The sequence below is a fragment of the Populus nigra genome, chromosome 18, assembly GCF_951802175.1.
Source record: "Populus nigra chromosome 18, ddPopNigr1.1, whole genome shotgun sequence".
NCBI classification, from domain to species: domain Eukaryota; kingdom Viridiplantae; phylum Streptophyta; class Magnoliopsida; order Malpighiales; family Salicaceae; genus Populus; species Populus nigra.
The window spans coordinates 13,072,081-13,097,243 of NC_084869.1; the positions used below are offsets into that span (position 1 = coordinate 13,072,081).

Genomic DNA, 25,163 nt, shown 5'->3' on the forward strand with positions numbered 1-25,163 from the left:
ATCAACATGTGTATATCATTAGTAAAAGAGGCATTAATACAACTGAGAAGAAGATTGTCTTGGGTTTCTCATATATCAAAGGCTGGGTTTGATTGCATGGTGGAATTTTCTTTGCAAGCATTTTAATAGTGTTATCAACATAGCTAAACACTTTTTGACCTTTGAGATAGGGAAGCATGGTTGCTTACCAATTTAGAAAATTAGTGCGAGTAAGTTTGGTGATATTGATGCTGGAAGAAGGATTGGAGATAGATAAAGTGTTGTTAGAAGTAAGGGAAGAATGGGGAGAGGCGGCCATAGTGACTAAAAGGAATCTGAGAAAGGAATTTAGAAGAAAGAGGTAAAAGTAATGGACAGAGAAGAATCTTTATGAGAGGACGTAAGTTGTTGGCTCTGATACTAAGTAGAATTTAACAGAGACATATGAGGTAGAATTGTTTTTTTATTTTCAATGGTTTGTTGTGTACAGGGTCTAAATATTTATAATACAACTGTGAGTAAATCACTTCTAATTTGCTATACAAAATTCAAAAGTAGAATCTGAAAATGTAAATCAAGGCATTTAACAGAACCAAAACTAAAGGTCCAGGATTATTGTTATGTCTTCTCCGCTTGCTGAGGTTTGGCCTGATTTTTAGTTGCTTCACAATCTTTTACGTGATCAACAGATCTCAATTCAATAAGCAGGATGTTTTGGGGTTTGATATCCAAATGGATTATCTTCTGTCTACACTCTTCATGAAGATAGGCCAATGGCTATGCCAAGGATGATTTTCTTTTTCTGATGCCGATCGAGCACAAACTCACAGGTTTTATAGAATATCCAATTATCCAAGGACCCATTAGACATGTACTAGTAAACAAGAAGCTAATTGAATTTATCAGAACAAAAACCAAGAAGTCTTACCAAGTTCACATGGTGGATACTACCAATTGCCTCAACCTCAGTGAGAAACGATTTCCTGACTTGGCTTGAACCATTGAGTTGCTTCACTGCAATTTTGGTGCCATCAAGTAGAATCCCTTCAAAAACTCTACTAAATCCTCCCTCACCAAGAACCTGACTGAAGTTTCGTGTCATGGCTTTCAGATCTTCATAAATGAATCTAGTACGCGTTCCAAGTTTTTTTTTCCAAGTAATCTTCCTCTACATCATCGACATTTCCTCTTTTTCGAGCTAGCAGCACCAAAATTCCATTTAAGAAAAGTAGACCGAAGAAGGATCCAATGCTGGATCCTAATATTTTCACCAGTTCTCTTCTCTTCATTCCCTGAGGAACTGCATGTGGAGCGTTTTGCACCTTAAGATAAACAGATAGCCACTATTATCACTATCCTTCAATGAAAAAAAATCTGGTGGCAAGTAACAATCACCCATAGCAGGATCAGAATGATACCGGAAAACAACAGCTTTGCACGAACAATTCCTTAAACACATCACCTTGCAAGTCTCCAAAGTGACATTTCCAAGGTCGGCGTGAAAAGCGAAGTAGCTCGTGACTTTTACCTCTAGAAAGATTTGTGATTGTGAAGCATTGGAAGACAAGGGAGTAATTTCAAGACACCCAATTTCAGGTTGCTTTTCGATTACTCGCTTGAAATAGGTTGTTCCCTGGATAGTCGGTTCAGGACACCTACATTTCTGACCATTCGAGCAAATACCAAATTTCCCACAAACTTTAGGGTAAGAACATTCATCAATTTCCTCCGTAAATAGATCCGCAACCTCGTCCCATCCGAACCTATCGAATTCTTCCCACTCATAAACCCTTAAATGTCTATCAGAGCCAAATCTCATGTACTGTGCAGACGAAGCCCGGTCAAAGAAAATCTGTTCATATGGTACTTCAGTTGATGGAGAAGAATTTAAGAACAAACCTAAGCTTTCCATTCATAAATCTAACAAAGGTCGAATCCTTATTCATTTCTGCAGCATTTCCTACAAGTTGATAATACACTTGTGGCAGATTGGACTCAACTGAAGCAAACAATCCTTTGTAAGTGACAGAAAGAGAAAACAGGCCTTGTTCGGTCGAATTTGACAAGGAAACAGTAGGAGTGAGTTTCTGCCCTGCCATCAGGTTCTGACCTGGAAGTAAGCAATCAGTTGGGTGATCGAAGGATTGCCAGACTGTTGCGTTATTATCATCGAAAAGCACAAGGTTGCCCATATCAGTCAAGTTCATACCGGCAACAGATTTACCAGTAGTGTTTGTCGACCAGGCTATGCTCCCATCAACATCTTTCTAGACCAAACCCTCACCCGATGTCAGCTGCAAAGTTGCATTACTTTGAACAGGATGGTCTCAGTTGGCAGACCAAACTACTACAGGGGAACCATAGCCATTGGCAATTGAAATAACAAAGAAGTAAGAGTTACTGCAGGTTCCATTGCAGAAGAAACCACAAGCGAATTTTGGGTCAAAGGTTGCGATGGCAAGGATAGCTCTCACCACTGATCCATCACGAAAAGTGTCTGCACCGACCGTTTTAGTTTTCCATGAATTCCCGACTAGCATAACTGGATCCACGTAAGGTTGGGCAGTGATTAAGTAAACAAGAAGTTGAAGAACAAGAAGGTGAAAAACCCAACAGCAACATTTAGGCCAACAGACGTTCATTGCAAGGAAAACAATTTCTGTGGAAAAAGAGGGAGGGAAAGAAACGATCGAGGCTTAAAAAATTTCTTTTTAATTGGTTCCAAAATCGAGTTCAAAGTCCACCAAGTCAACCGCAGCTACATTTTATTCTTCTGGGGAAATTCAAGAAGAGAAAACAGTGTATTTTGCTCCACATGACCAATCAATGCATGTTAGAGGAGGACTAGAACTAGCCGCCAGTCCCACTCGTCCAAACTTCATTAACTATGAAAGCATCAAACAATAATTGTAAATCAGCGAGGACAGAAAAATACTGGTTTCTTTTTTGTTATAGATGAAAAGAGAAAATGAATATTGTGCAAGAACAATTACTGCTTCTTGACAATTTATGCATCAGATTTGTTTGTTCCTATTAAAATTTCTGTATTTGGTAGATATATTAAAAAGATTAGTTTTAAAACTTTACCTCACCTACCGATAGATTGACCTGCGACCTAAAATTTATATCAGGTTAGATTTCAATAAAAATAAAAAAAAAATTAATTAGGTATGACCTAATTAAAAATTCTGATAAACCTATGACCCGTCAGAGAAAATCCAATTGAAATCTAATCAAAATTTGTTGAATTTTTTTTAAATGATAGTATTTTAAAAAAAATATTAGGATACTGTTCTGCTTCACCATCAGGACTTTTTCCATATTTATCATGATTTGGGTTTTTAAAAATAATGCTTGTAAGGCCACGTACATCATATTTTAAGTATAGGAACTTTTTAAGTAATTTCCAATTATGATTACATAAAAAAAAATATTTCCAAGGGATTTGAAAGTTTAAATTATTAAACCATTACATAAAAACTATTAAGTAAGAGTAATTGAAAGTTTAAATTATAAAAGGATTCGACTGTAGATATTTAAAAGAATTTTATTTTCAAGAGCTGTTTAAAAGTGTGATGAAAGCATGATTGAAACTATATTTTATCTCAATTATAGTTTTAAAAATATTTTGTTAATCAATACACATTATAATTTTGTATAATTGTACTAAAAATTCCTTTTAAAATCTTGATTAAAAAAAAGTCAATAGATATTTGACCACCTATAACAAGCATGTTGCATATAACTCTTCTGACACAAGTATAACGAAGAATGGAGTTTATTACATTTAAAAACATAGAAAAAATCCACACAACTCTAAAATTCTAAATTATTATAACTAAAAGCTAAAGGCCTATAGAATAAAATAAATAGTTTGTCCTCGTTGACCAGGTGCCAAACAGGAGATAAAAAAAAATCAGAATTAATATAATGAATAAATTGAAAGGGTATAATTTTTAAACTCATATGCTAGATAAAAATGAACAAAATTCGATATGGTGCATGCATAAACTCCTGCGCTAGACATCCCACATCAGTGCATGATTTAGGCCTATATATATATATATATAAAAGAGAAAACATAAAGTGAGTGCCTGTCCGGCATGGGTTTCAAAGGTTTCAGCTGGCTTTCATCTAGAAATTGCTTTGTTGTGTAATGGGATCTTATGTTCTGCTTTTAGCTTTGCTTGGTTGAGTGTTTTTATACACCAGGCAGGCATTGGGAGTTTCTTCACATAAAATTATTGTATTATTGGTGGAAAACTCGGTTTGGCTCGCCATGATGGCTCTGGTTAATTTATCATGCCAAAATTATTGTTACATGCATGTTATTGGTGAGAAATGTTAGCAATTAACTTTATAGATACCTAAACTGATGAGGTTTTATGTTTGTGTTTTAATGATTACGAGTTCTTTCAGGATCATTAGAAACTTACATGAATTAACTCAAATACCCATATTAGTAAAAATATATATAAAACACTAAAAAAAACTATTAATTTGATATTTTTTTTCAAATGAAACACACTTGAAAGAACTCACATTATGCCTTCAATTTTCTGATTGCATTCATCGTTATATTACAAAAAAATCATGGACTCACATTATGAAGTCACCAATACTCTAGGTTTGAATTGCCATTGCCTCTAGAACACATACACAAACTTTCTATGGGATTACAGAAAAATCATGGGCTCACATTCATGGGCCTACATTAACAGTTATTGAAAACATTTTCACGAAATTAACACAGAAACTTTTCTACTGATAATGGTGATGCAAATTAAACATCACCGTCCAGCCACAAGGAAAGTGTCTTCTTCAATGAATATAACTCAATTAGTTTTTTTAAAAAAAATTATTTTTAAAAGTTATTAATTCGAGTTTCATAAATTTTAGGATAATTAACGGTTTATATAATCATTAATTTCAGAATCCATTGGATTAATCGATATACCCGTAAGTTGTCCCGTACACCAACATTAATAATAGTAAAAAAAAATGTATTCTTCTTTTCTTTTTTTAAAGATTATATTATCTTTATACCAACTTACACATTTCAAGAATAATTTTTTATAAAAAATAATTTTAAATGGTCATGTTGCTGTTTGAACTAATAAAATTATCGTATAAAATATGTTATTTCACTAGTTTTTTTTTTTTTTTTATCAGAAGAGATGGAGTCGTCGAGGTGATAATATTTTTTATAACAAAAGAAAAGGGAGAAAGTGTTTTGACTCCCAAGATCATTAACTATTAGTATCTTCTCTTGCATCTGCATCGGTCAGTAAGCTTGATTTTGCGTATATTTTATTTTTTGTGATAAAAAGAATATATGCAATGCGCACCTAATACTATAAAATACGTGGATCTTCGCCATCACTCGAGCTTGTAATCGTGCTAAAATACTATAATATCGTGGCAAAGTCATCAGGCGGCTATATTAAATATATATATCATCTAGCCCTTTAATTTTAAATAGGAATTATTAAATTTATTTGGTACAGCAATTAATTGTTCATTTTCTTGTGAGAGAAACCTCATTTCAGTCTTCGATCTATCCACTAATATTCAATAGAGTCTCTCTGAACAAGATTAAAAGTCTTACCAAATTAAAATATAATACAACTATAAAACAAATTAAAATGATTTTTTTTATAACCCGAGATGCCCAGTTAACTTATGCGCACCATAACTAATCTCTTGACCCACTAAATATCCTGCAGGCTCGGTGAGCATGTAAAGCACCACGAGGATGATAGGCATACACATAAAAGATCGAACTCAGATGCAAAAAAATAAAACAAAGTCCCTGCCACAACAATATTTTTAATGTTAGAAAATGTGTTATAGATTACAGTTCAAAGTTCTTTTCACTCTAAAATACATTAAAAACTATATTTTTTTATTTTTTAAAAAATTATTTTTTGATACCAACACATTAAAATGACTAAAAATATGAAAAAATAATTTTTAAACAAAAAATAATTTTTTAAAAAATATAATTTCAATTATGATTCCAAAACAATATCTAAAAAAATTATTGTCACGTAACTAATCTGCATTATTGTTTTAATCTGATTTATATTTGTCTAGTCAAATTTTTATACACCTGTTCATCAAAGTAAAAGGAAGGCATCGCAGGGATACTACTAAAATACAAAAAAAATATCATTGATCTTTGACCAAAGTGGCTCCATCATCGTTATCATCCACAATTCCACTGCTGCTGGGCAGATGCAATTATTTTCTTGACGAAACCTCACATGTCAATCCTCCACGTGTTGGCTCAAAGTTTTCTCTCAAAATCCTTGATTATGAAAAAAGATGCTAACTTCACAGGCCGTGGATTAAAGCCAGCAAGAACATTGTTTCATATCATCATACTGTGTTTCAAAACAGAATGATTGAAATATATGTTAAAAGTTATCATTGAATAACAGTGTTTTAGGTTTTTAAAAAACCAAATGGTAAATAAAAAAAGTTACATAAATGTCACTAAACTCGGTACAAATACAATGGTTAAAACTTGTAAAATTTGTCCTCAGAAATTAAGTGAAAATTATTTAATTTGATCTTATAGGTAGACTAGTTCAAAGAAAAAAAAATAAACATGTCAGGTTGATCTCATTCAATCCATCAAAACCGCGACCATGTTTATGGATTTTATTGAGTTGAATTAATTTTTTAAATTTATTATATGATAAAAAAAAATATAAAATCAATTTATAATCAATTCAATACTAAATAATAAAATTCAATAAAAATTCAATATTAAATAATAAAATTAAAAAAACAAAAACAAAAAAAATCCCAACCAAGAACGTGGGTTTAACGGAGACCCGCACCCCTTACCCAAGTTTTAATAGTCGCCTGCCCCATTTTTGGAAAGAAAATGTGACAAATGACATGTAGTCTGCTGCAATCTAAAAAATATATGTACCCTCACCACTTGAATACACAATTTTAGGCACCGTTTGGGAACGCGGCTGCGGCCGCGTTACCAAAAAATTTGAAATTTTTTTTTTTTACTAAAATTTAATATGGTTTGTATGTTTTGGATCGTTTTGATGTGCTGATGTCAAAAATAATTTTTAAAAAATAAAAAAACATCGTTGGCATGCATTTTGGCACGAAAAGTTATTTGAAAAGCACCCGCAACCACACTGCCAAACACGCTCTAAGCTCGCCTCGCATACTTCAACCAACTGAGGTGTAACATGAATTTGTTATGATATAATAAAAAAAAAATAACTTGGTTTATTATTGACATGAACATTTAAACCGACCTTAACATTTTTAGTTTTATTTATAGTTACAATACACTAACTAAAGCATAATTCCCCATTTTTCCTTAACTCTTTACTAATTATTTTCTTTACTAGATCATTATATATATTATGTTGCGGGTCAAATTAATATTTTTTATATAAATAAAATATTCAAGTGTTGTTAACGTGTTTTCTTTGCAAAATAAATAAATAAATTATATGAGGATTGATTTAATGTAACTTGATTGAATTGACATATTTAAAGATAACTATAACTGATAAAAATACAGTTTATATTAAAAAAAAATCAAAATAATATTATTTTTAGATATTAAAATGACAACATATTAGATTGATTCGGATTAACTCGAGTTAACTTGCTAAATCACTATCCAGGTCACGAGACCATAATATCCTTATAAAAAGCAATTAGTTTTTTTTTATTAAACTTAATTCCCAATCAATCTAATGTTGAAGGATAAAATTAAAACAAAACTTAACTAAATAAATAAGTCGAGTAAACCCAAATTAACTTGTCAAACTCGGCTCATAATTTTGAAATAACCTAGTAGAAAGCAGATCAAAATAAATTATAAAAACCAATTCTCAATCAACTCAATGTTAAAGAAAAAGTTTTTTAAAAACAACATAAAAAACCACCCCAGTCAACCGATTAAACTCTTGACCTGGGTCATAAGATTGAGATAATCTCATAAAATACAAACCAAAATAAATTATAAAATCTAATTCATAATAAACCCAATATTGAAAGATGAAAATGAAAAAAGAATTGATAAAAAAAGACAAAAAAAAAACCTCAAGTCAACCGACTCAACTCATGACCCAAGTCATGAGACTATGATAACCCCATAGAAAACAAATAAAAAAATTATAAATTTCACTTCCTATTAACCTGTTAAACCTGGGTTAGAAGACTAGAATAACTCTATAGAAAGCAAATTGAAAAGGTTATAAATTTCAAATCTCAATTAACCCAATTTAAAGAAAAAAAATATTCAGTTAAAAAAAAGGACAAAAAATTCAAGTAAATTTGGTTAACCTGCAAAACTCGCGACTTGGATCATGAGACCATAATAATCTCATGAAAAAATTAAAAAATAATTATAAAACTTAATTCCTAATCAACTCAATGTTAAATGATGAAGATGAAAAAAAAAATAAAAATAACAAAAAAAATAACTCGAATCAACATAGTTAACCCAAAAAACTTGTGATCTAATGTCATGAGACCATGATACCTCATAGAAAAAAAAATAAAATTATGAAGCCCAATTTATAATTAACTCAATGTTGAAGGATGAAGTTGAGAAAAATAATTCATAAAAAAATAATCAATCATACAGCTAGCCCGTAAAACTCGTGATTTGGGTTATAAGACCATGATAATTTCATGGAAAATAAATTAAAACAAATCATGAAGTCCTATACCTAGTAAACCCAATGTTGGAATATAATTTTTTTTTAAAAGATTGAAATTAAAAAAAAAAGTCCTAAAAAATCTTAAGGACCAAAATAAAAAAAAACTTAACTTTTCCCTATTTATTACTACATTGGAAAGCAAAGTCCTTCTAGTATATGTTAATATATTTTATACACACACATTTATTTAATGTATTTCAAAACATTAAATCATAAGATTCAAAGATTCGAATGTGAAGCCTCTTAGAAATATGGTTTTTAAATCTAAGCCAGGTTAATAAGTTTATCGGAAAAATTTAAAATTTAAAACATGATTTAAATTGAGTTTCTAATTAAATCGAGCAAGTTATTAACCTAATAAAACTTAATTGATTTGGTTTTAATAACCTAGTTGATCCAATCAAATCCAATCTAAGCTGAAAATGTTTAATATTAATAATAATAAAAAATAATCATTAATAAATATAGTTTAACCCATTCTTTTTTCTGGGTCGATTGAGAGCATGGGTATAAGGTGAACTTGGACAGCAAGCCATTGGCAAAAGGTTGTACACTTAAGGGACTTATTTGAAATGTAGAGCATATATGAAGGACTAATTTGTAGTTAACCCCAAGTTAAGGTTTCGAGTCCAAACAAGTTTCCACAGTCAACATGAAGAAAGCCATGTTCTCCACAGTTATGAACCAAGTCCATTACAACCACCCACAAACGAAGACTCTCTGCCGCCTCTCATTTTTTTTTTCCGACATCACATTCCTACGTGTCATCGATGGGCCAGACACATCACTTTCGAGTGGTGGTTAGTCCAGAGCTTGACACGTGTGTTGCGGCTTCGTAATTTAAGGATAGATGGACAGAAAAACACTTGAAAAAAGACAAACACCTTTTGTGGGCCATCCTATTTCTATCTATACGTGGAAGCCAATTATTGGTCCACTTGTAAGCAGTTCAGTTAGGGGATTCCATTTGTCAGATTCGTGTCGTCCTGTCTGTGCCCCGCAAAAGATTTCAGAATATCGTGATATATAGCCGATTTAACAAAGAGAAGAGATGGAATTAAGAATTTACACCTAATTATTATTATTATTATCATCAAACTTGAAATTTAAAAAATTAAGAATATTTTTTTACTTGAAGTAAAAAATTATTATAAAATTAAATTACATATTATTTTAATTAAAAGTTTAAAATACATTTAAGCCTTTAACTAGCTCATTAATTATAATTTATACCATCTAACTTCTTCAAGAATACTTAATTTGAAATAGTTTTCAGTCAACATCGTTCACTGCTGACTCATATTTTATCATAAATTATATGTAAAGAAATAATTAAATACAAAGAAGGAAAGAATCAGAAGATGGAGCGTCAGGGTGGACACGTGGAAGAAGGAGAGCAAATAATGGTAAGTGAAGGGGCAATTTGGAGCTGGCCTCCCATTCGATAAATAGAGGAAACACAACACATCGCCCTTTCTTTCTTCTCCTCCACAGTCCCCACTTCTTCAAAATTAAATTAATAAAATTAGTAAAAATGAAATAAAATATAAACTCTCTCTTTTAAATCTCTCTCACAAACACTATCTCCCTCTCTGTTCGTGAATGGCAAACGGAGATGACTGTTAACGGTAACGGATTTTAATGACGGAAGTTTACCGAAGGATGTTAAACGACGATGGAGATGATTCGCCGGAAAAATGCAGGGAGCGCAGAAGAAGGAGAATCGAGATGAGGCGTCTCGCCTCTGGTGGTTCTTCTCAGCCGATTGATCCTCTGACTTCAAAAGAGAAGAAACAGGCGGCGGAGGGGGAGAGCTCGAGTTCAACTTCCACGGAAGGAAAACGGGTTGAGGAGACGGTGTGTGAAATTCCGGTGGCGGAGCCGGTTTTTGGGAGCATGTCAGTGTCAGGAAGGTCACGTGAGATGGAGGACGCGATTTCTGTACGGATTAACTTTTTCCAGCCGGAGGTTAACCGCCGGAGACCGGTGCATTTGTTTGGTGTTTTTGACGGTCATGGCGGCGCTCACGTAATTGCAGAAAACTGTCCATCTCTGTTTTTGAAAGGGCATTATGGTCATTTAATAAATCTATTTATATTTTTTTTCTCTATTTTGCGCAGGTGGCAGCATTATGCAGGGAAAGGATGCACGTGTTGATAGAGGAAGAACTGGCACGCGTGGACTCAACACGCGTGAGTAGTGAGAGTGGGGGTGGTGGGGCTGAATGGGAGGAAATGTGGAGGGGAGTGATGAAGAGGAGCTATGAGAGAATGGATGAGGTGGCAATGGGCACGTGCGCATGTGGGAGTGAGTGGTTCAAATGCGGGTGCCACCCCATGCAGATGGCACTCGGTGGGTCTACAGCGGTCGTGGCTGTTTTATCCCCAGAGCATATAATCGTCGCTAATTGTGGCGACTCACGCGCCGTCCTATCGCGAGGCGGGAGGGCCATTCCCCTTAGTGTTGATCATAAGGTTAGTTTTGCAATCGGAAAACGCTGATGGTACTATCAATACACGTGTTAGGTGACGCAGTCCGTCCATTGCTAGTCAAGATTTTAATCATGGTGACTCTAGATTTTTACGTTTTTTGCATGGGATCACATGTATATGATGATGTGAAACACATGGATTTGTCATCTTGCCAAAGAGAACATGTTTTAGAGAACAGGTGGCATTTTGTTTGACAGGGTGGGGACTCTGGACATCCTTGAAACCAGGAGTCTGTCTTTTTTTCTTGTGGAAAGTTGTGCTCTTGTACTACCATGTTTGTGGTCTTGACATTTGGCATGCATGAATCAACTAGTTATGATGTCCATTCTTCATTGAAGAATCCTTTTGACTAAGGTTTCAGAACTGTTCTGATGATTTGAGAAATGGTTTGTGGTTTGTAATGTTTGGACCTACACCAGCACATGCATGTGTTCATGAATAAACAGAGTCCAAATGGCAACTTTCCATCTGTCACGCAATGGAAGTTTTCAATAGTTTAGCAAGGCAACCTCGTATTTTCATCACAGTATGAGTTTTTTTTTCCTCTGATGCAGGATTCAGGATTTGTTTATCGGAGGATTGGAAATGAAAATAAAGATTCCAATCTAACATATGGGATTTACATCTTAATTTTATCTGAAGTAGGATTTACTTGTAATAGTTCAAATTTATTCCACTTTATATAGGATATCCTAATTTTTTGTTAACTATAATCTTATTATCTGAAATTAAATCATACTAAACAAGAAAATGAGAAGTGATTCCATTTCATCGATAAGTCCGCTGCCAAATTTGTTTGCACTTTTTATCAAATTTTCCAATAGATAGAAAAAATTCTTGTTTCTTCCTCAGATTTAAAAGGATTGAAAATTTGGGGAGCTATCTCTCTTTTTTTGGGTATGATTTGACTTGCTCACCCTTTTATCTTTTTGTTACTTTTTTTTACTTGATTAATTAATAAAAAAATTTCCCAACATTTGTTGCAGCCGGATAGGTCGGATGAACTTGCAAGAATTGAAGCTGCTGGAGGCCGAGTGATCTTCCTGAATGGAGCTCGAGTTGAAGGCATTCTTGCTATGTCTCGAGCAATAGGTAATCTATTATAGGTTTAACTGAATCATCGTTCTTTTTTCTGGAGTTACAACTCATCAAACTCATGCGATGTATACACCTAAAGTTAAGTTGTTTATATTTTTTCCACTCGCTCATATAAAGAACTCGCTATTGGGATTAGATGCTTTAATTTTATCACATGACAAGGAACACAGAAAAAACATCTGTCACGTTAGTAGATTGGTTTTCATTTTTACACAAACTACTCTTAGTCCTTTTGCTTACAGATTTGGATGTGCATCCATGTTGAATGTCTCACTTTATGGCGTTGAACAGCCTTGTATTGATAATTTTCAATTTCACCAATGAAAATCACCGTCGAACAAAGTTATGAGTTCATTTTGAAAATTCAGTTCATTTCTTTGAGCAAATTAGTGCCCTTTATTTGCTCTAATGTTATCTAGTTTTCCATTTACAAGTTTGCTCAAGAATAAGTAAGCAATGATCTGCTTTAACCTTTGGAGAGTCATTGATACCCTGAAGAGTAGAAAGGCGAGAAGCATTATTGTAGGAGGTTTTGGTATCTATAGATTTTCTAAACTTGTGGATAGTTTTTAAAATTTATTCACCTGATATAGATGCATGCTTACATTAATAATTCGCCAGCCTATGAATTTTTGATGAATTGATTTGGTGAAATGGGTAGTCTATGCTTGTTATATCCTTGTTATGGGCTCTAGGTTTCCTTTTCCTTTGTTTGGATGAATGGGTTAATTACTGATTAGAGACTGAAATCATTAAACTAGTTCTATATTTGCTGGAAACCACAATACTCCTCTAATACATCTGTTGCCTCTTATTGTATCGAAAACATTTGTTTTGAAAAAACAAGCAAAAGTTTGTGAAGTAATTTTTTTTTTTTTTCCAAATAGGTTCATTCATATAATTAGTAAAGGAAGCACATAGACGTATTTGGATAGTAGTATAAATATAACCATATCCAAATGGAAAAAACAATAACCATAATCCATCCTTTATTGTCCGATTTGGATTTTGAATAAAAAAATCTAAAACATCAGATTTTGGAAATTCATTCAAATATTCATCATCCATTCTCTCTCTCTCTCTTTTTAAAAAAAACTTAATTGAATAGATAGCTTTTAATTTTTTTTTAGAATCAATAATTTTAATAAATATAGCTAACTATATGTAGACAAAAACATTATTATAATTATAATTTGGCCATTACATATAGAATATAAATACAATATGTGTGTGTTTTGGATCGGATTAGTTCAAATACCACAAAAATCATAACCTAACCATAACCATGAATTTTTTTTCTTCAGATTTTATCCAAATACTAACCAAGCACTTTTTTTGGTCAAGAAAACCTATCCATTCGGATTGGATGGAATACACATCGGATTCCGATACCATTGCCATCCCTAAAAGCACAGGGACTTTCATTCTTTAGTAGTTGTAGTTGTTGTTGAACATCTAGAATAAATTACTATTCATGAAATGGGCACTTGTTGCATATTGGAGGCTTGACTTCCAGTACCATTGGACAGATGTTGGTGTGTAACAGCATTAAAAAGAAAAAAATCCATCAATGTCCCATGGTTATCGAATTTAGCATATGCCATTCAAATACGGATTGCTTGCCAACCTGAGGTTCAACATAAGCATGTAATAATGTTGGAAAGTCTAGAAAGGGCAATTGGATGGGCTATAATTTTGTGATTCCCTTCTTCCATCAGAAATGGATATTAAGGAGCCACTATAAATGCTAGGCCATTCTTCTTTCTTTTTAATTTGTTCTTTTTTCAAAAGAAAGGAAAATGAGAGAGAAAAATGGCTAGGAATAAGTCTGCTTTACTATAGTTATGTAGTATAAGCTAGTGCACGCTTAACCTGCAATCAAGTGTCAAGGGTGCTTCACCTAAGCACATGAGCAAACTTAAGGTTGCTGATGGGTTTACCAGAATCATTGGTTCATATCAGGGAAAAACTCTGTTATCTATTGTGTTGGGCTGCGCAACTGACATGTCATGCATGCCAGTAATGCACAATGCTATGGCTCCACTCTCCTTGGAGAACCTTTTTTAGAGGAGGGGAAGTAAGAAGGAACAAAGAGGGAAACTCTAATATTTTTCTTTCTATGGTTCGTGGTAGCAGTATTGAAGGAGGATCCAAATGCATAAACCTTCTATAGAAAGGTTGACCATTACGATCATTTTGGCATTTTCCCTTCTTGAGTTGTTTTACATGCCTTTCCATGTTATTCATGTTTTGGTCTGTGATCTATTAGAGTTGGCATATCTTTAGGCATCATATGCAGTTTGCTGTGTTCAAGGAAGTCAATAAAGAGCAATTAGGGATCTGCAGAAGCTTGCGAAGTATGATGATTTGAAGTCACACTAGATATGGCATGCACCCTATGAGAAATTTAATATTCCTTTTTTTTTTGTTGGGGTGGTGGTTTTCGTAGCATGCTGGTCTTAAGATTTTAGGTGGTAGTCGTACCATGCTGTTCATAATATTTTATTTCCTCGAGCCCTTAGAAAGGATGGATAATGGAAGGTATAAGTTCTGCATTCTACACTTCCATCCTTTACTCATGCTCTCGGATAGGTTAGATAGTGGAAGCAATGAGGTTTGCATTCTAAACTTCCAAGAGGTGCTCCAATTTGTTGGGCTGAAATGAGAAAAGAATTGACTGGCAAGCTATGACCTTGTGACATATTGCTAAAATAGAGTGCTTTGGTGTCTCAACCCAAGAAATGATAACCAAGAGTTAGGAAACTGCTATATCAAAGATTGGATGAAAACTATAAATCTAAATTTGTGCAATAATATTCTTACTCCGATGATGAGTGTAAAGCTTGGTTTGATTTTTTTTTTTAACAGGCAAATTTAGTTCCTTGTCCATAATAGGTAGGAAGAGAGATACTGGACAACCTAACTATGTAGGTTCATGAATGTGAAGAAAAGTAGTAAGCTAAAGTCATTAGTTAAGAGTGGTGATTATGTGGGGAGTCCAGGAAAATCCACATTAACGCTCGCTTTTGTTGTAAGTTTAAGTTCGTCGTGAAGTAGCTTTCTGTTTGGATATTACAAAAGCAATGGAAAGACAATGGCATTTTGATTTTAAACAGATGTAAGAGTTGATTAAATAAGTGTAAAGATATTGTCTAATTTATTTGTCGAGGCGTAGCTTTCTGTTTGGATATTGCGAAAGCAATGGAAAGATGATGGATGTAAGAGTTGATTAAATGACTAAAGATATTGTCTGACTTATATTTGGTAAAAGTAGTTTTCGGGATGTCATTTAGGTAAGGTGAATACTTAACTAAAAACATGGAAAATGTAATAGAGAAATCATATGGTTTATATGAGTAATAGGATAAGAATGATTACCACACCATGTGGGTTGACTCCATTCAATGAGATTTAAGGTGATTACATGTATATATGGAGGTTTGTGAATTTTTGTTATCAATGCCTCATTGCTGGAGGGATTCTGAAATTAGTGGTATGATTTTTACATTACACTTGCTAGAATAACATACTAAAGATGCAAATATAAGTTCGTTGTACTCCTTTGCATTTTTGCATGCTGTTGAGAGAGATTCTCGGCTGTTGTATCTATGCTATATATAATGAAAGCCATGATACATGTAAGGCATTTAATCCTAAATTGAAAGCCGCAAGTGACAGAATGTACTGTAGGTATTCTATTTTTATGTGCTTCAATTTGTAAATGTCAGCATTAGCAAAGTAGCTAAAAATCTAGATAATATTTATCCTGGTCACTTTCCATCTGAATTCTTGTGTACTGCATTTGATCTTTTTATTTTCTTTGCCATAATTTCTGTAGTTCTTTTTCTTTTTCCTGGTTGACGTTAGATTCTGTCGCTATGCCTGACACAACTGCATACTTTATTATTATTCAATATGTAGCTAAATATTTATCCTGGTCACTTTCCATCTGAATTCTTGTGTACTGCATTTGATCTTTTTATTTTCTTTGCCATAATTTCTGTAGTTCTTTTTCTTTTTCCTGGTTGACGTTAGATTCTGTCGCTATGCATGACACAACTGCATACTTTATTATTATTCAATATGAAGTTTGATTCTGCTGCTGCGGTTGATCTATTGATTATGAATCGTGTCACTTAATGACAGGCTATAAATGTTGTTCTCACAGTGAGAATCTGTTGCTCCTGTGATAAACACCAAAGTTTAAATGATTATTCATCTTGGGGTACTCCAACCTAATTATGAGACACCCAACATGAAAATGGGTTGCGTGTTGGTTTTCATTAGGAATTTGGCTGTTTCTGTATCAATCAGGTCAAACAATGGAGCTGCCAAGCTGAGTGCTAAAGTCTGGTGAAGATCTACAATGTTGGCAGTGCATTACCATAGGAGGATCCAATGTTTAATATTGGATCTTAAACATTAAAAGATGTGGTTACATAACCATGAAAATAAAGATGGATTTTTTTTCCCAACCCTCCTAATGGTTTCAGAATTTTCCATAATGCATCTCAGGCAAGACAACGTGGCTTTGATGAAAATAGTAACCGGTGCCTGCATGGCTTCCAGGTGGTAGGATTAGGATTAAATTCTTGACATAAACCAAAACGTGCTTTTGGTTGTGAAGGCATGTGCGCACACAATTGCACGCCTAACTTCATTAGTGAAATAATTATTAGGTTTCTGTTTCGGAAAACTATAGGTGGAAATCAAATCTTATCATTAGTTTGGCAAAGCAGTTGAATTGATTACATTCTATTCTTAACATTCAGCCATGGACTTGTTTATTTTTTCTCCATTTTCAATTGAAATAAATCCTCTTTAGCCTGTCAGGAAAGAAAAGAAAAATGTTCTTCCAATCCTTTGGTGGAAATTTGTTTCAAGGTGATGCATTTCTTGTTTTTCTGTAGCAGCATGTTAAACTATGATGTTTAAATATCTGAGAAGCATTTATGTGATATCGCATGACCGTTTGCCGTAACACTTGTTTAACTGTATTATAATTTTTATCTAGTCTCTGTAGAAATGCGTGTTTGCTTCAGTAGTGTGCTAAATTTTGATGTTCAATTATCAATCATTTATTTGTAGGTTAATTGCCTGACTATGGTTTCTCTCAACCCTTATCAGTTAGTTCATAACTTTTGTTTTGGTTGTGATGGTATTATGGTCATATCTAGCACCGGATGATCAATTATTCATCTTTGTATACAAGGGTTCTTAAAATGCTTGCTCAATTCCTTTTATTCTGTTATGTTTTTTTGAGCAGGGGACAAATATTTAAAGCCAGTTGTAATAGCAGAGCCTGAGATTACTTTTACAAAAAGAGAATCAGAAGATGAGTGCTTAATTCTTGCTAGTGATGGCTTATGGGATGTCTTGTCAAGTGACTTGGCTTGTCAGGTAGCTCGCGAATGCCTCCGAGAAAAAAATCCTCCTGCCAAGGCCGGGCCTCAGATTGAAGAAGAAGGTGCTGGAGCATTGTACCCATCTCGAAGCATGTTGGCTGCTGCACTTCTTACTCGCCTTGCCTTAGGACGGAGAAGCGCTGATAACATCAGTGTCATTGTTGTTGATCTCAAGAGGAGCTGAGGGTAAGAGGGGAATCATCCAATTTTGAACTGAACTCTGTACATCTCCTAGAAATCAACATGCACAGACAAGGTTCTATTGGAGAATAACACCTTTATATAAATACAGAGAGCATCAAATGGATTATGGTTTTAGTTACTTCATGGAAGGAGATTTACTGTTGCCTAAACTATTTTTGCTGCTTTGTTCTTCCACAGAGTGCGCCTATGCAGGGTGCCCATCTGCACAAATGACAGGATAACATTGGTCAATGTCTATGAGTAAGATATTTTTGCTTTCTTAATGATCTGCCATGCAAACAAACATGAGTTTCGGTCATGTTGAATTAAAGTATAGGGAAAAGGTTACAGATGCATGCAGTTTCTCAGGATGGGCTAGAAAGGGAAAATCATATTAGTTTTGAGGTAGCAGAGTTGTCCATATCTGGTCCAGTTTCCATGTCCGTTCTTTGATTTCCTGGGCATTTATGGAAGGTGGAAGGCTGTAATATGCAAAGGTTTTTGGATGAGCAAGAATAGAGGAAAATCATGCAGATTCAGGAAGCCGCAATGAGTCCTAAATAAAAGATAATTCCCCTCGAATTGTTTTGTTACTTCTTAACTCTCCAAGTAACTCGCCATGCTCTCTTTGCTGGCTTTCTTCTCTACTTTCCTTTTGCTCCGTGAGAACCTTGTTCGTGTTCTCTCCTTGATTGCCTTGATTCAGCACCATTTCAAACCATATTTACTAAACCCAACATGGTGATTCCATGCCTGAAAATTGACTAAGTGGGACCCCAGGCTAAGTCTTACAAACCATGTTACAGACTTGGAAGCTCTCCTTTTCCATGCCTGAAAATTTATGTTCGCAAATTCAAAAATCCTGCACAGACGTTATTAATCAATAGAGGACAGGAGGATCAAAATTCAAAAATCTCATCACTGTCATCTTCAATTCCTGGTAGGAGCTGAGGTACAGGATAGCTTATAGGTAATAGGATCCGTTTCAAGAGCCAACAAGTAGTCATTGCAGTTCAATGAGGTAGGCAGCCATTGTACCTCAGAGATGTGTTCCATATTAGAAATCCTAGAAATCGCAGCAAAAAAAAGAAAAAGAAAAAAGAGGAAAGTAGAAACCTTCTGGCAGTACAGAATCTTCCAGCCAAAGTTTGTATGGTTTTTTGGATAGCAGAAGGCCACTGATTAGACAACGGAGTCCACTGTCCACCTACTTATTTTAAAAAAACATAAGAACTCATCAGTGTCATAAAATTCTGGAAATCCTCTTGAACCACAAGAAATAATATTTTAAAGAGCTCAAATAAAACAAATTTGAAAACTGATAGGTCTATCTATAAAATAGAATTTATACCATTTCTTTTCTCTTTGGAGTGGGGACTCTTTCTCTTCTATTTTTTCCTTGTTGACAAAAGATGTATTGTGGACACAGATTTTCCCTTTAAAGAAAGTAATTAAATTGGTGGCATTGAGATCATGGAGTTAGGACAGAGGATATTTATTGTTTGTCTGGGAGCGAGAGTTTTTGGTTAAAAAGACCTGTTTAGTTTTAAAGACACCGATAAAGATAGAAAATAAATGTGTTTTGAATATAGTTTTAGAGTTAATTTTCATTCTTTCGAAATATGAAAACAAAAGGTACATGTATTCTTTATTTCAATTATTTCAATCTATGTTTCGAGATAATACTGAACTCAACCTCAATTATGCCGATACTTTTTCTTGAATGGATAAAAATTATTTATGGAATTCTGAGTGATGTAACTCAACTGATTAGATTTTGAGTTTGCTTTCCAGAAGTTACCAGTTCAAGTCTCATAAATCTGAAAGCCACTTGAGGCTTATATGGTCGTTAACTTCAGAGCTCGTAGGATTAGTTGAGGTACATGCAAGTTGAGCTGGACATTCACATTAATCTAAAAAAAATATGCTTGTTTTTTGGTCCAACCATGCTTTTTAAAAACCTTGAATTTTTTTTTTCTTCAAATTTATTTTTTTATATTTCTGAATCGTTTTGATTTTTTGATATTAAAAATAAATTTTAAAAATAAAAAAAATATATTTTAAAATATTTCTAAATAAAATACACTTTTAAAAAATAATCTTTATCACAACTTCATGCACAGTCAAAAACGTGGGAGGTTGGAGGATTTGATGACAAAATAATGAGTGGCTCAAGCTTATTGTATCAACATATTTCTAATTCAATGGTATTTGGTATTCTGTAGAATAAGAGGGTAAGATAAGAACTTGTTCAAGTCTTACCCCTCTACTGGTTTTTACACAATATAATGTGCCAGCTGGCTTAGAATGAAAAATAATATCTTATGTTTTTTTTTATGATATAGTTTCTTGTGTCTATTTGAGGCTGGATTAGTATTATTTTTTAATTTTTCAATAAAGAATATTTTCAGAGAATTTTACTTATCCTATACGTACCTTTTATATATATATATTTGATAATGACTTCAAAATTAAAATAAAGAAATCAAATCTTATCTTTTTAACAACCATATCAATTGTTTTAGTTTTTTTCCATTAATTTTTAATTATGCATGCCGTTCATGGTTTTAATAAAAGGAATTAAAAAAACAAGGAAGAAGATTATATTCATTATAATATTTTAGTGTGAAATGAATGTTGTGATTAATCATCATTATCCTTTTGAGAGTCGGCCAAAATTGCGATGTGGTCTCCACGGTGATTTACACTTTAATTGAATTGATAAGTCAACCCTTTTTTCTTTTCTTTTTTCATTTTCGTCCTTTTGGGTAAAGTATAAAACTGCCACCGTAGTCTTACTAATGTTCCAATCCTATACTTATACTTTAAAAATATTCAATATTCTCCTATTGTTTCCGAAAACGTTTAACTGTTAAAGGAATCATGCTTTCACCCTTTCCTTTTACATTTTTTTTGTTTTTTTTTGTGTAGTTTTTCTTAAATTCTCATATATACGAACAATCAATATCTTATGAAATACTTCGAAAAATATATAGGAACAAAAGCAGAACAAAAAAAATCCAAAACGTGAGATCATCACTAGAATTTGTTAGCTTGTTAGTAGAGGGGGGGGTAATACTGAAACTTTTGGAAAGTATAGGGTGACATTAAGAAATCTAAAACTATAGGAGCAAAGTGAAAGTTTTCCGAATTTGTAAGGATAAAAGTATAGCTATAAAAAGGATAAATTTGTTTTTTTTTTATTTTTTTATTTCAACGTATAGTTAAATTGTATTCTCCATCTCCTTCTCTCTAATTCCCAAATGGATGGCTGCCCTCCGTTTTTTAGCTGGTTTCATTGCGCAAATGGCCAATTCCTTTTCAGTTTCGGTTTTTTTGACCATAAAGAAAGAATAAATTGAATGTTGAAAAATCAAAACAAATTAGTCAAAACAATCCACTTCCGTTTTCCCATCTTCAAATTTGCTGGCTTTTTTTTTTATACAATGCTCACCCGAATTGATTTCCTCTCCATGAACCCTAATTTTCCACTCATTGTGGGTCAGGTACTGTCTGCATTAAAAAAACAAACAAATTGTAGAGAACGATAATATTTTCTTCCTTTGAAAAACAATTTAGATATAGATTGTTGCAGCAAAAAGCTGCAAACAATGAAAGATTTCAAAACGTCAACCTGTCAGGCTGCTATTAATCGAGTTTTAATATAATGATAATTGCATGATTTAACTGTATAAAAACTGGATTAATTTAAAGACAAGTGTTAGCAGGCTCTAAGCACAAACTTAAGAGTCCGATCAGATGACAATCCTAACGGGAGAAAACAAAAGGAGAATGGCTCTAGGAATTCTACTTTCGTGTGGGGCTAAACCGTGTGGAAGAAGAAGCACAGGTGTTTGAAAATGGAACAGGCAAACAAAGAAAAAACAACAAAAATCACCTACTCCACTTTCATTATTGCCTTTTAGTTTCTCGAAAGGATGACCTAAACATGGCTTTTTGCACCAAAATTACCTTTAATTGTTTAGTTTTTTCATCCCCCCTTAGTTTTGTTCTGCAAAATAGCCCCTATGTCTTATTATTACTCTCCTCTTTCAGCCTTTTAAATATACTAATTTCTATGGTAGTTACATATATGATTTTCAGCTCGCTCCAGCTTCACCCAGATCTCAAGTTTATTTTTTAAAAAATTAAAATGATATTATTTTCTAAGTTTTTATTTTTAAAAAGGATACCGTATACAAAAACATGGATTTTCTAAATATGATATTGAAATTACAACCACACTGACCTCCATTTAATTAAACGATGTTTTTTTTTTAATTCAGTTCAACTATTGATTTCACAATTTAAGCAATTTTCTTCATTTTTAATCTCCAAGCTTTTTCCACCATCTTTTTTTACTAACCGGGGTATCCTCGCATCCTATTTAAAGGGTAAGATTAATTCTGTTCAGGATTCGTGACTATCTCTCCTAATAAATACACTTTTTAAAGATTGAATTTATATTCTTATTCTTATAAAAATATAACAATATTTTAATTACTAAACCAATATTTCATTGGTATCTTTTTTCACTATCTAGTATTGAGTGGAGTTCAATCCCTAATCCATAAACAAACTTGACAAAACAAGCACAAAGCAAAGAGGCATCCACGTGAAGGTTAGGTTACAAGTCTAAAGTTTCATCCATGATTGTTGTGATTTTAAAAATAATTTTTTATTTAAAAATATATTAAAATAATTTTTTTTATTTTTAATATTATCACATAAAAACTATTATAAAAATTATTATAAATAGAAGCACTCCCACTACCGATTCATATCAGACCTTCAGCTTCATAGTTCACATTTCCACTTCGAAAGCCATCCAATTAAATTAGGAAAGTGATCGGCAATTAAGGATTAAATAGTTGATGGTATGCGACACAACAGGACAACACTCACAAACCTCAAGGCCCCGTTTGTTTGCAGGAAAGTAGTTTTTTTTTGGAAAGTGAATTTCGGGGAAAGTGAATTCCGGGAAAGTGAATTCCGGGAAAGTATTTTCCGATGTTTGGTAGTGTAATGAAAAATAAGTTGGAAAACACTTTCTAGTGTTTGGTTATGTTATGGAAAATGAGCTGGAAAATAACTTATTAATGTTTTATTTTTTCAAGTTTATTAAAATAATGAGGAAAAAATCTTACAAATTAAAAATTTGAATGAGAATGAAATTGAAAAAAAATATAATTTCATAAATTATCTCAAATAAAATAAATAATAATAAAAATAAGAGAGATCAAATCTAAAAAATTAAAAAAAATGAAAGGTGAAGAAATTAAAATAATAATAATTAACATTTTATAAATTATTTCAAATAAAATAAGTAAAAATCAAAAGAATAAGGACCAAATTTGATAGATAAAAAATTTCAATAAAAAAATGATAAGAAAAAAGCAAATAGCAATTATAAAAATAAGGACCAAATTTAATATAAAAATTAAATTTTAAGAGATGAAATTGAAAAATAAATATTCAAAACAAATTATATATAGCAATCAAAAGTTTGAGGATCAAATTTGATATAATTAGCAAATAATGACATTTCTAAATTTTTCACAGCTTCCGGAAAGTGTTTTCCGCCCAAATTTTTCAGGAAAACACTTTCCTGAAAACCAAGCCAAATTTTCCTTTGACTGGAAAGTGTTTTCCGTTGACCAACTTTTCCAATAGCAAACAAACACAAGAAAGTTTGGAAAGTGGTTTCCCGGAAACCACTTTCCGGAAAACAAACACAGCCAAAAAGGAAAACACTTTCCTAGAAATCAAACCAAATTTTTCTTTGACTGGAAAGTGTTTTCCGTTGACCGAAAAGTGTTTCCGTTGACCAGAAAGTGTTTTCCGTTGACCGGAAAGTGTTTTCCGTTGACCAACTTTCCTAATGGCAAACAAACACAGGAAAGTTTGGAAAGTGGTTTCCCGGAAAATGAATTCCGGGAAACAAACATGGCCCAAATCTCGTCTATCTTTCTGTCTGTTTATTTTTTATTTTAAAAAAATTAAATTTTTTTATTATTATTTTCACTTCAAATTAATAATTTGTTTTTAGATATTTTCAAATCATTTTAATATACTAATATTAAAAATAATTTTTTTAAAATAAAAAATATTATTTTAATATATTTTCAAATGAAAAATACTTTAAAAAATAATAACTATTATATTTCTAAATACCCTCTATATACAGATACCGTAACACCTTTTATTTTTGTATTTTGAATTGTATTTTGGTGCGTTTAGCTTGAAAAAAAATATTAAATTAATATTTTTGATATTTTCTAAAGTTTTGATGTAAAAAATTAAAAAAATTATTTTAATATATTTTTAATTAAAAAATATTTTTTAAAATAATTTATACCATAATAATATAATATCAGAAAACACGATAAAGTTAAAATTTATCTACCAAAAAGAAAAGGGTAGAAAATGATAGCAAACCCAACAAAAGCTCTTATAATCAAAAGGTACAAATTAACACTCATACACATTGATGCAACACCTAACCACAGCAAAGAGATCGAACTCAAGAACTAGAGCTCAATTCATACATCACTGCCACCCTTAACTAGGGTTGGATTCTTAGCTTAGAGATTATCTACTCCATTATGTGTTAATCCCCCCATCCCCCCCTCCCTCCTTTACTCGTATTCATTCTTACATGTCCTAGTAAGTAGACCAAATTAGGGGCGTGTAAAAAAACCGAAAAATCAAATAAACTGAGAAAATAAAAAAAAATTAACTAGAAAAACCGAATCGAGAAAAAAAACTGATTAAACTAATTATAATAGTTAGAAAAAATCCCGGTTCGATTCGGTTTTGCAATGTAGGAACCGATTAACCTGGACCAAACCGAACTAGTTTAAAAAAGGTACTATAAATCAAAAAAATTATCCCCCCTCGATAACCCTAGCAACCAGCAGCCCCCTTTGGCCTCTTCCTCTCCCTTTTTCTTTCCCTCTCCCTCCCTCTAGACTTAGAAGTAGCCCCCTCTCACCTCTTTCTCTCCCTCTCCATCTCCCTCTCCCTCCTCCTAGACTTAGAAGCAGCCCCCTCTCACCCCTTGATCCTACTATAAATCCAGGTGTAGAGGATCTTGCTAGGCTTGGGTGCGAGAGGATGTTGATTTTTGTAGTTGAGGAAGATTATTTGATTATTGCAGGCTTGCAGCTAAGAATTATTATGAGAAGTTGAAAAGGAGTGGATGGAAGGGAACTGTTGAACTTGTCGAGAATGAAAAGGAAGACCACTATTTCCATTTATTTGATTTCGATGGTAATGAGGTTGAGGAAATAAGG

General features: G+C 32.9%; 1 protein-coding gene, 1 long non-coding RNA gene and 1 pseudogene across 3 annotated transcripts; 1 reads left to right on the forward strand and 2 right to left on the reverse strand.

Moving 5' to 3' along the window:
• Nucleotides 1-458: 458 nt before the first annotated feature.
• On the reverse strand, nt 459-2,838 carry LOC133677882 (EP1-like glycoprotein 4; annotated as a pseudogene).
• A 7,309-nt stretch (nt 2,839-10,147) lies between these two features.
• On the forward strand, nt 10,148-18,152 carry LOC133677878 (probable protein phosphatase 2C 75). 2 transcript variants are annotated; one of them, XM_062100013.1, is made up of 5 exons: nt 10,148-10,718; nt 10,811-11,164; nt 12,169-12,274; nt 17,547-17,871; nt 18,067-18,152. In XM_062100013.1, the coding sequence occupies exons 1-4, from the start codon at nt 10,332-10,334 to the stop codon at nt 17,867-17,869; spliced, it is 1,170 nt and encodes a 389-aa protein (XP_061955997.1). In that variant the 5' UTR covers nt 10,148-10,331; the 3' UTR covers nt 17,870-17,871; nt 18,067-18,152. The 2 variants fall into 2 exon arrangements, with proteins under 2 accessions (XP_061955997.1, XP_061955996.1); XM_062100012.1 differs by having other exon boundaries at nt 10,149-10,718; nt 17,547-18,152.
• On the reverse strand, nt 17,495-19,178 carry LOC133677880 (uncharacterized). The gene is made up of 2 exons (XR_009835856.1): nt 18,985-19,178; nt 17,495-18,730 (listed from the first exon to the last, which is right to left on the reverse strand). It is a non-coding gene; the product is annotated as an uncharacterized LOC133677880 (long non-coding RNA).
• Nucleotides 19,179-25,163: the final 5,985 nt, after the last annotated feature.

Excerpts from the sequence above, each read along its gene's own strand:
- LOC133677878 (XM_062100013.1), top strand. The coding sequence starts at position 10,332 with ATGACGGAAGTTTACCGAAGGATGTTAAACGACGATGGAGATGATTCG. Across the intron at positions 10,719-10,810 it reads ACGGTCATGGCGGCGCTCAC|GTGGCAGCATTATGCAGGGA; the intron begins GTAATTGCAGAA and ends TATTTTGCGCAG. Across the intron at positions 11,165-12,168 it reads CCCTTAGTGTTGATCATAAG|CCGGATAGGTCGGATGAACT; the intron begins GTTAGTTTTGCA and ends CATTTGTTGCAG.